The 12088-nt window shown below is 35.9% G+C and overlaps 1 protein-coding gene across 9 annotated transcripts in view; it reads right to left on the bottom strand.

Moving 5' to 3' along the window:
- The window catches only part of MTF2 (metal response element binding transcription factor 2), a 72927-nt gene that overhangs the window by 26090 nt on the left and 34749 nt on the right, over positions 1-12088 (bottom strand). For 7 of the 9 annotated variants that reach the window (XR_013330692.1, XR_013330691.1, XR_013330693.1 and 4 more), the window contains exons 2-3: positions 476-674; positions 269-350 (exon numbers count right to left, since the gene is read on the bottom strand). Coding sequence is in view for 4 of the 9 variants with exons in the window: in XM_077746001.1 (XP_077602127.1) it covers positions 269-350; positions 476-674 (281 nt within the window). In the remaining 5 variants the exon portion in view is untranslated. Of the gene's footprint in view, positions 1-264; positions 351-475; positions 675-12088 lie in introns of those variants that run through there. The other 2 variants (XR_013330695.1, XR_013330694.1) reach the window with 2 other exon arrangements.

The following is a 12088-nucleotide window of genomic DNA, read 5'->3' on the forward strand; positions in this document are numbered from 1 at the left end:
AAGAATAATTCCATTTCTTCCAGAGTCTATGAAATAGAGTATAACCTCTTAAAGAGTATAAAGAATACATCTCCTCAAATGTGATTTTGACTTATCCTAATAGACTGTACTCAAAAGAAAACACTTAAAAATGACAGGCTTTAATTAAAAAAAAAAAAAAGAAGGAAGGAAGGAACAAAGGAATGAAGGAGAGAGAGAAAGAAAATGACAGGCTAAAGAATATCAATTTTTAGTGTAAATCATGTTCAAGAGAAATAGTAGCACCTGCCTGTTTGAATGTCCTTCCAGAGAACCCAGGATTTAGAACTGTCTTCAAATATGATGAAGCAGCTCTGTTTCAATATGTTTATCTGAAATACAGAGGAATACTTATGGTAATTTGTTTTTAAGTCAAAAATATGGGTTAAATTTTAATTCAAATTTATCAAAAGTTTATTGTAAAAAACCCAGTAGAATATATATAAAGATAACTTGCCTTTTTGATAGTTCCAAGATAAAACAAGCCATCTGACCATCTAGCTAGGACATCCTGACCCTCTTCAAATTTACATGCTGGCTTTTTGACTTTATGTCCATCCTGTAAAGACAGCTTGGTCAAGGATGTTGGGGTCTTTTGGTTTCGACGTAAAGGAGACCGCTTGTGGACCAGTGAATTACCTGCCCCTGTAGAGTCTCTGTTTAGGAAATAAAAGATCATATATACAAGATTAACTTACTTGTAGAGCTTATTTATAGACCAATGATATGTTCTATATATTAACCAAAAAATTTTATTAAAAACTGTAAATTGAGGGAAATTCTAGCAAGTACCTCAAATCACAAATACTCTCTAGGAAGTTTAAAAGAAAATGATAGCTGTTCTCAATATTCATTCAGTGCCTATCCTTAGTGAGGCAAAGATTCAGCAATGACTCCAAGACCACACATATTCAGGGTAGCTATTATCAAAATAACTGTTCTAAGTTGAAGTGGGTAGACGATGGTCATGAGCAAAGGATGCCTTAAATCTCTTCACTGGTTAAGATAAACTAAAAGAAGTTACGTGACACAATTTCGTAAGTACTTGAAAAAGAAGAAAAATGATTATGCCACATGTAGTTAAAACACACTAACCAGTGACTCTGGGGCAGCTGGGTATATTCAACTCACTGGTGAAGCAGTCATGACCTCCTTACAGGGAACCACTATTGAATTAAGTTTTATTTATCGACCGAATGTGTCACAGTCCCTCAAATATACAGACTAGGAGTATAAAAAAAAATGAGAGTCACCAATTTCACAAAATCATACTCAAATGAGAGATAACATCATTTACATTTTTAAGCAAAAAAACCCAAAATTATGTATTCTAAAATTACATTACAATTTATATGTTAGCTATTCCATAAACAGCATAACCACTATCAACTTTTCTCAAAGGTAACAAAGCAATGTTTATTTGGTTTCACTTTCTCAATTTAGAGGTTTTACAAGAGGCATACATACAACAATGCATAAAACTAGACAGGCAATAATTCAAAAGTAGAAAGTATAAAAGTGAAGCAAGAATAAAACAATTGGGGAAGAAAAAACATGCTTCAATTCCTAGTAATTGGGACTACCTAATTTCAATACCTAAGAATACACAAATTCTAGGAAATTCTGTCATCAGCTACAACATGGATGAACCTTGAAGACACTATGCTAAACAAAATAATCCAAACAAAAAAATAAATATTGCATAATTCCACTTATAAGATGTAACTAGAGTATCAAATTCACAGAGACAGAGAGTAAAATAAACGCTGGTTGCCTGAGGCTGAGAGGAGGTCAGTACAGAGAATTAGTGTTAAAAAGGGTACATACAGAGCTTCAATTTGAAAAATATACATTTTTTCGAGTAATTTAAATTCCAATTATTTAAATATACAGTGTAATCTTAGTTTCAGGTATAGAATTTAGTAATTCATCACTTACATATAACACCCAGTCCTTCACAAGTACCCTTCTTGATACCTATTATTTAACCCACCCCCTCCCCAGCCACTTCCCCTCCAGTAACGAAAGACACATTACATTTTACAGATATCCAAAGGAATAAGGATTAAGATCTTCCCAAATTTGCTGAAAACCATTAATACACATATCCAAGAAGTTCAACAAACTCCAAATAGGACACATGCAAACATCTATACTGGGATTTAACACAATAAAAATGCTGAAAAACAGAAAGAAAAATAACTCATTGTGTACAAGGAAGCCCCAGTAAGATTAACTTATCAGAAGTTAATCAGAAACCCATGAAGACCAGAAGCGCCTGGGTGGCTCAGTCAGTTGACCTCAACTCAGGTCATGATCTCGAAGTCTGTGAGTTTGAGCCCCACCATCAGGCTCTGTGCTGATAGCTCAGATCCTGGACCTGCTTCAGATTCTGTGTCTCCCGTCTCCCTCCCTCCCTCCTTCCCTCTCTATCTCTCTCTTTCTCTCAACTCCACTTGCACTCTGTCTCTCTCAAAAATATTAATTTTTTTTTATTTTTAAATTTTTGTATGTCTTTATTTTATTTTGAGAGACAGAGAGTGAGCGGGGGAGGGGCAGAGAGAGAAAGAATCTGAAGCAGGCTCCAGGCTCTGAGCTGTCAGCACAGAACCTGACACGGGGCTTGAACTCACAACTGTGAGATCATGACCTGAGGTGGAGTTGGACGCTTAACTGACTGAGCCACCCAGGTGCCCCCAATAAATTTTTTTAATTAAAAAAAAAAAAAAAACAAGGCCAGAAGGCAGTGAGTGATGGAAGACAAAACCGTCAACCAAGAATCTTAATACACAACAAAACTGACTTTCAAAAATGAAGGCAAAATAAAGATGTTTCAGATAAACAAAAACTGAGAGAATTTGTTGCTGGCAGAGCCACCTTACAAAAAATAACAAACAAGTTCTTAAGGTTGAAAGCAAGTAAACCAAAGTGGAAATTCAAATACACACACACACCACCACCACCACCATCACCACCACCAAAAACAACAACAAAAACGTGTGTAAAAGTAATTAAGCAATTATAAAAAACAGTATAAATGCATATTTCTTCTACCTCAGGTATATGAAACAACTGTGTGTATAACTGTATTGTTAGGCCTATAACATACAGAAAATGTAATATAGTTGACAAAAACAGCACAATGGAGGTGGTGGGAACAAAACTGTATTAAAGAGACTAGATGACACCGGATGGTAACATCAACCCACAGGAATAAATGAAGAAAACCAAAATGGTAGTAAGAAAGTAAATATAAGTGTAGTATATAACCGCAAAGACAGATCTACTATATACCCAAGTTAGTTATTGTTTCAAGTAACAATGATGTTCTATGAAAAAACTGCTAGTTCAGTGGGAAACTCAGACAATGACATAAATACTTTACATATACCTCCTACTTCATCACACATGGCATTAAAAATCTAAACTCAAAGGTAAAATTTAGTAAAAACAATCTTGATGGTTTCATCAAGAATGTTCTTTGGTGAAATATGGTTTTCTCTGTGCGTATATTTACTGTTAGTGCTCAACAATGAATACACTGCCTTGTTTCACAGTAAGGCACGCAGGAGATTAACCAAACATTATTTTCACACCATCTGTACAGATGTCAACACGGTGAGAAAGGTAAATAATACCTAAGTATTGTGAAAATTATTTTGACCCTGCAGACTCCTGTAAGGATCCATGGATCACACAGTGAGAACCATGCTCTAAAAAAATATATGCTGCCATATATTATTGCCATTGACAGCTGTGAGGAAAAGGCATTTAGTGTGATGATTATGGGGTTAAAACACTGGGGTGCCTCGGTGGCTCAGTCAGTTAAGCCTCTGGCTCTTGGTTTCTGCTCAGGTCATAATCTTATGGTTCATGAGTTCAAGCCCAACATCGGGCTCTCCTCTGAAGAGCTTGCTTGGGATTCTCTCTCTCTGCTCCTACCCTGCTTGCACTCTCTCTCTCAAAATAAACTTTAAAAAGGGGTGTGTGTGTGTGTGTGTGTGCGTGTGTGTGTGATTTAAAATGCTTTAGTGTCTGATAAGATGAGGGCTAGAGAGAAGTAAAAATGGAGAATGAATCACTGTCATTCATTTTACCAATTGGAATGCTCAATGCCAGGCTGAGAACCTTCTTTCTCCAAACACTAAAACAATTTAATGCCTTCAAATCGTAACAGGAAAATGACTCTATCAGCAAGCAACTTTCTGGAAAACTATAAACCCAGTGGTCACTTGAGGGATTTTGCTTTCCTTAAGTTAAAGAAACTAACCAAAGCCTGAGCAACATAATTATAGGTGGAAAATGACTTCAAAAGAATGCCAAGGTGGCTAATGGGACCTAGAATCTTAGAATTCTAGGCTGGAAAATATACAAAATTCAAAACCACAAACATTCCCACACAAGTTTTATATGCTGTGCTATTGCTTCAACAAATTCTTTTTCACAATGGTCTCTCATCTTACTCTTAAAATGTAAGGATCTTTAAGGGAAAAGAGAACAACTAAAATTCCCTTGATTCCTTGAGCTCCCTCTCTCTTCCATCACTTCCTCCTACTTCATTCCTCCCATTCACAGCCAAACCTCTGGAGGAAAGTTTGACACTCTTTACTCTACTATAGTCTTCCCCACTTAGTCTTCAGCCCACTATAACACACATCACCATTCCCTCATCCGAACACTCCATCAGAAACAAGGAATGTGTCTTACTCTTATTCACAGTTGTATCCTCGATGCTCTGCAAAGGGCATGATATATAAAAGGCAGAAAGGTTATACAGAATTTATACAGTTTAAGGTCAATTCAAGGGAAATCTATACTTAAAGATTAAACTTCTAAAACTGTGTGCACATATAATCTGTTTTGTTCTGAATAAACAATGGAATCTAATTCACTTTCTACAGCAAATACACACTAATCTTTTTACTCATATAAACATGAAGACTATGTCATATATAAAATTGCATTAACAGGTATTTATAAAAAAGTATTATCCTCTTTTTTAAATTTTCTGCCCAAAGAAACTTTACAAAAAAATAAAGCAAGAAAGAAAAGCCAATGACCCATAACAGCACAACTGAAACGTAACTAGAATAGACATTGTACACTTATCCTTCCCAAGGTTATTTCCCTCATTACTGTCACTGATTACTTCCCTCCTCTCTAGAAGGTGACCTTTATTAGAAGCAATTTTTCTAATTTTAGAATTTATTATTTCCTTTCTGATTATAAAGGTAATCTTAAGATGGTAAGATAAATAATACAGAAAGAGTGAAAAGTAAAAATTCCCCACGCTACTTCCTCCCACAAAAGAATTGTTATTCTGACTTTTCACTCACACACACACATATATATACACATCACATATATAGACATAATTCATATAAAGAAGTGGAATATAGCTGTTCTGTAACTTTTCTCACACAATGTATCTTGCACAATACAATGTCCATCTGTGTAAGTATAAAAAAAAAGTATGTAAAATANACTGTTCTGTAACTTTTCTCACACAATTAATGTATCTTGCACAATACAATGTCCATCTGTGTAAGTATAAAAAAAAAAGTATGTAAAATAATTTTTTCTTTAAATGCTAAACTACCTTCCAACTACCCAGATGAGGAACATTTAGTATGTTTCCAAGGTTTTACTATTAAAGCAATATAAAGCTCATCCTTTTACATTTTATTTTTTAAGTGTTCCTATTACCACATGGGATAGACTCACAAAGAATAATTAAATATCAGGGTGCCTCAATGGCTCAGTTGGTTAAGTGTCTGACTTTGGCTCAGGTCATGGTCTTGTGATTTGCTGAGTTCAAGCCCAACGTTGAGCTGTCTGCTTTCAGTGCAGAGCCTGCTTTGGATCCTCTATCCCCTCTCTCTCTGCCCCACCCTTACTCTCAAAAATAAACAAACATTAAAGAAAAATCTGTAATAAAAAAAGAATACTTACTTCTATATATCAAAGTATATACACATTTTTCCTTTTTGCTGTAGAAAATTACAAACATATATAAGAGCAGACAAACAATTAAAACAGACCATTAGGTAGTGACCATCTAGTTTCAATTACTATCTCATGGCCAAAACTATTTCATTTAAACATCCCATTCTCCAACCTACATTATGTATATATTTTAATTGATATTATCAAATGAATCTCCAAAAAAGTTACTAATTTACACTCACTGACACTACCAGAACAGTACTTAAAGGCCCATACCTTCACCAACAGTATTATCCTTTTGCTATTTGACAACACACACATACACAAACACAATATTTCAACCTACAGTTCCATTATTATTAGAGAAGGATTTTTTCCATAGGTTTGCTAATTTGTAGGTCTTCTGGAAACAGCAGATATTCTCTGCCTTTTTTTTAAAGTGAAATGTTCATCTTTTTCATAATGACTTAAGAGCATCTTGGAGCACCTGGGTGGCTTAGTCAGTTAAGCGTCCAACTTCGGCTCACATCATGATCTCATGGTTCATGGGTTGAAGCCCCGCATCAGGCTCTGTGCTGACAGCTAGCTCAGAGCCTGGAGTCTGCTTCAGGTTCTGTATCTCCCTCTCTCTTTGACCCTCCCCTGCTCACACGGTCTCTCTCTCAGAAATAAATAAAAACATTAAAAAAATTTTTTTTTTATAAGAGCATCTTATATATTATGAATAATAACTTTGTTATACATGCTGGAAATGTTTTTCCCAGCTCGTACATTATAAAAGTGTCATGACAAAGACTTTTTTTTTTCTTTTTTTAAGTAGGATCCATGCCCAGCATGGAGTCCAATGGAGGGCTTGAACTCATGACCGTGAGATCAAGAGTCAGACACTTTACTGACTGAGCCACGCAGGTGTCCCAACAAAGACTTTTTGATTATGGAATTAAGTACGCATTGGTGATCAGTTGACTCTGGTCAGTAGCTACAAAGCTCTAACTCTCCTCTTGTATCCAGGCTAGGCTACCTTGCTGTTTAAGAAGTCAGAACAGAGAAAACTTAAATGGAAAACATAAATAAAGGAGTTGGCTCATTTCTTTTTAAAAAAATTTTTTTTAATGTTTATTTTTATTTTTGAGAGAGACAGACAAAGTGCAAGCAGGAGATAAGCAGAGAGAGGGGGAGATACAGAATCTGAAGCAGGCTCCAGGCTCTGAGCTGTCAGCACAGAGTCCGAACTGAGGCTCAAACTCCCAAACTGTGAGATCGTGACCTGAGCAGAAGTCAAATGCTTAACCAACTGAGCTACTGAGGTGCCCCTGCATGCCCTTTTCTTAAGCTCTGTACTGCCAACCTCTGCTACTGGGTTATATAAGATACTCTGTTCTTCCCAACACCCATTAAACATGCAGTCCATGTCTTTTCATTTTATAGGACGTTAAGAGTGTCTATAACACCGTTGCTTCTCCCAGATGGAGTTTGTATAAGTTAAATTTCATGGTATCTGGCAGATAATCTTTAGTGTATAAATTCAGTGCAGTTCCAATTAATTTCAACAGGATTTTCTGAGGTTAAATGTTTTATAAAAAGGAAAAAAAAACCCTAAAAATCCACAGAATAGTTAAGTCAACTTCTTAAAAATTTTTTAAATGTTTATTCATTTTTGAAAGAGACAGAGCACGAAAGGGGAAAGGAGAGAGAGAGAGAGAGAGAGAGAGAGAGAAAGAGAGAGAGAAAGAGAGAATTCAGAATCCAAAGCAGGCTCTGAGTTGTCAGCACAGAGCCCAACGTGGGGCTTGAACTCACGAACTGGGAGATCATAACCTGGGCCTAAATCAGAGTTTGACCAACTGAATCACCCAGGCGTCCAAGGTCAACTTTTAAAAGGAACAACAAAGGGAAGATTTGCCCTACCAGATACTGTGACATATTCCAGAGAAAACTGTTCTGTACATGTAAGAAATAGACAAGGAGATCATTACAACATAATAGGCATCTCCAAAACAGTTTCACTTATGGGAAGTGGATAGATATTATGACAAAAGTGACACCACAAATCCGTAAAGAAAGAACATATTATTTAGAGTGCTGGGGAAACTGATTCACTTAATGGAGAAGTTGCACTCCTAATTCACAGTACACAAAAAGGTGAATTACAGATGGATTAAAGACCTAAAAATAAAATGTAAAAATTGACATATAACTAGGAAATATAGAATATTTTATAATCTTGGAAGTCCAGCATACATATGACATGGAAAGATCCTGCAAATATGTTGTTGAAAACAGAAACAGAACAAGATTTATAGCACAATTATCATTTATGCAAAGTGAAAACATGAATATATAATACCATATATTTTACAAGGACACATATTAAATACTTTCAAGTCAGTATGTTAAGACAATTGATAAATGAGACTGGATATCTGGGAACCGGGGAAACTACATACATCCTGGCTGCAGACTTGGGATGATGTACACTTTTTTCTGTTATTAAGGTCTGACTCAATACATCAGCTTTTCACAACAAATACAGATGACAACGTAGCAAGAATCAAATCACATTTCAAGAATGGTCATAACCACAATCATTATTTGCTATCTGTTTTTACTATTTGACAACACACACATAGAGTATTTCTATCTATAATACTATTTAGAGAAGCATTTTTTCCTTCACTGCTACAGATATCCATCTTGACAGACAATGCCTGGACAAACGAAGTTTCCTCCCTTGAAACCAAATGGGAGACCAGGGGTTCAAGCTACTTCTTTCTTAGTTTACTACTCCCACGATAAATAACACCCTAACTCAAAAACTTGGGGACTGGATTCTTAATTCAAAAATGAAGCCTTTCTTCTTCCCCAATTTATTCCCCCAGCTAAAAGGAAAACTATATGAATATTCCAAGGGAACTCACAAAGACACTTGATATCATCCATCTGCAAACATCTCTGAGGACTTTAATGAAGCCAGGGTTAAAAAACATGGGTTAAGGACTTGATACAGCATAATTTCTCAAAAAAAGGAGGAAAAAATATCAAGAAATTCAACTCACTTTCAGATACATTATTTTTCCTTCGATAAATATTTAATGAGTATCTGTTCTAGACCTGGTGAATAGGACAGTCAAGGTCCCTATCTTCAGGGCCCAAGATTTTGGTAGGAAAGGCTCCGCTAGGCTTTCCACTTAAGGCCCCTTTCCTGATTCAACCCACCCACCAAGTTTAGGCTAGATGCTGTCTTGGGGTATGCAACAGTTCTCCCATATTATACTTCTCACTGTGCTCCATTTGCCTATTTACTTATCTTCACCTATTCCCTGCTCTCTCAACAGTTTATATTCTGAGAGGGGAAAAAAACTGTCCCATTTTGCTTACTATTACTTTCCCAGAACTTTGCAGAGTGCCCAGAATGTATTAGGAACACAATAAATAATCAATAAAATACCAGTAATAACTGGCAATTTAATTAAAGGCAATCTCTAAAGAGTTAAACGCCACCACCCACTATAGGACTCGTCCCCCCAGGAGGAACTTTTATCCCTCTCCTGCGCTGCTGAGTTTCCCTCCTCTCCTCAGATAACCCAATCAGCCACGACTGATCCACCACAATCGTGTCTCTAGTACCCCTGCCACTACTCTTCAGCCCACGAAGTTCTACTTGGCAGCAAAGGAAGTAAAGGAAGGAAAACTATTCCACTTTGCACTGCCACCCCTCAATAGAGCACTCCTCTCTTCTCTGACTCACCCCAATCCACAAAGTCAAAAGAGTACACAATCACAGGAAATGACAGGCACTACTAAGAGAAAAAAAGAAAGAAAATACCTAATTCTGCTGCTATCCTAATCTTTTATCTGTCACAGGTCCTGACCAATCTCATCTCTTAAAAAGCAAAAGCTGCCATCTATCCCAGGCTCTTTTCCACAATTTCTTCCCTTCTCTGGGGAAAAAAGCACATGTGTGAACGAATCACATATGAACGATACAATGTAACTACACAACAGTAACACTTTGGTGGCAAATCTTACACAAGGATACAGCCAAATTCATAAGGATACGCAGGGCCAAAGTAGGGCCCAGGTACAGGCAGAAAGCAGTCTACTGAAGCTTGGCTCTGCATTAAAGCCACGGGAAAAGAATTCTTTTTTATCTCTAGAGGAAGGTATAAGTAAAACGAAGTTTGGGGATGCCTGAATTCTTTCTGAGGCTTCCTTGAAAGTAGAACATCAAAGAGGACCAGGGTCAGACGTAGAGATTAAAAATCATAAAGCAGGCAGCTTAACGGCTGGCTCTACTCTCATCTTAGATTTAGAAATCATAAAAAACTAACAATGTATACTTTTTAAAAATCATGTACATAGAGAGGTTTAAAATCAAATGCATTAGTTGCCCACCTATCCCTTTCCACATCCCAATCCTGTTCTCCAGAAGCAGGTGCTTTCTTAACTCTTTCAGCTATTTCTTCTGGAAGCTACCTCTATATTTCTAAATAATGTGTTATACTTCTCTTTTTAATTCATCTATTTCAGATCTGAGTTTTTATAAAAAATTATAATTACCAACTTCCATCCTGTACAATCTCATTGCACTAATTTCATTAAATCAATGTGTAGTTAACTAATTAAAACTATAAATATTAATCACTGCAAAGCTAAATGGCATACTCTCATTAAACAACTTTTCTTATTCAAAACTTTTTATTTTTACTGGAATTGCTTAGTAATGCATTCCTTTATTTCTTCTCAGTTTCAAATTGTCAGGAATTTCAAACCTTCTTTTCTCCACAGGTAACTCTCGCTTCTAGCGCTCTCCATATTCCTGCAGCACTCTGCAATGATAACTCATTAGGCCTTATCTTCCAAGATTCTCTTCTTACTCTATTTTCTGGGTTATACATTATTTTGCTGAAGCAATGGCTTGCAATTAAAAGATGTAAACATGTATATTTTCTGAGCCTTTAAGTATCTAAACCTATCTCAATCCTAAACTCAAAACAGAGTGACAATTTCCCACATACGGAATTTGATACTGAAAATATTTTCCCTAAGAAGTGAGGATATTCCTATACTACATTTAGAACTCAGCATTGATGATGAAAAATCTGATACCAATCTGATTTTTACTCCTTGGGGTATCCCTAATGAAGTTTTTAGGATCTTCCTTTATCCATGATGTCTTCAAATCATAATGATGTATCTAAACAGAAGACTTTCTTTCAGTCATACTTGTTCAGCTCTCAGTAAACCCTTTCCATTATCTATTTCTTTAGGGATCATTTTTTGTTTATTTTGGGCTCTACTTTTATGCAGGCAACTTTCCTCAACTATTTAGTGATCCTTAGTTGTCCACTGATATTTAACGTTTTAAGTTATAAAAATGCACACAGGAACCTTTGTATGAGATGCAACTAAGGATCACTACATTATGAAACTAGAAACCAATTATAAGAAGAAAACTGGAAAATTCACAATTATGTTGAGATTAAGCAACATGCTACTTAACACACCAAAAAAAAGCATAAAGAAAAAAATACCTGGAGACAAACGAAAACACAACATATCAAAACTTATGAGATACAACAAAAGCAGTTTTACGATAATAAGCTGAAAAGTAATAAACGCCTACATCAAAAATCAAGAAAAGTCTCAAATAACCACCCACTTTAAACCTCAAAAACCTAGGGAAAAAAGCTAACAAAGCTCAAAATTTAAAAAAAGGAAGAAAATGGATGAATGGAAGTAAACGAAATAGAGGCTAAAAAGAATACAGAATAAACTCAATGAAACTAAGAGCTGGTTCTCTGAGTAGATAAACAAAATTGAGAAATCTCTGACTAGACTCACCAAGAAAGAACTCAAATAATCCTACGTGGTGAAATAAGTCAGATAGAGAAAGACAAAATACCGTATGATTTCACTTACATGTGGATCTAAAAATCAAAATGAATAAATCAAAGCAGAAACAAACCCTATGTACAGAAAACTGATGGTTGCCAGAGAAGAGGGACATGGGGGATGTACAAAAAGGCTGAAGGGAAGTGGGAGATACAGGCTTAACAGTTATGAAATAAATAAGCCATGAAGATAAATAGTACAGAATAGGGAAGTCAATGGCATTGTAACA

Source organism: Crocuta crocuta, unplaced genomic scaffold, assembly GCF_008692635.1.
Source record: "Crocuta crocuta isolate KB4526 unplaced genomic scaffold, BGI_CrCroc_1.0 scaffold48, whole genome shotgun sequence".
NCBI classification, from domain to species: Eukaryota; Metazoa; Chordata; class Mammalia; order Carnivora; family Hyaenidae; genus Crocuta; species Crocuta crocuta.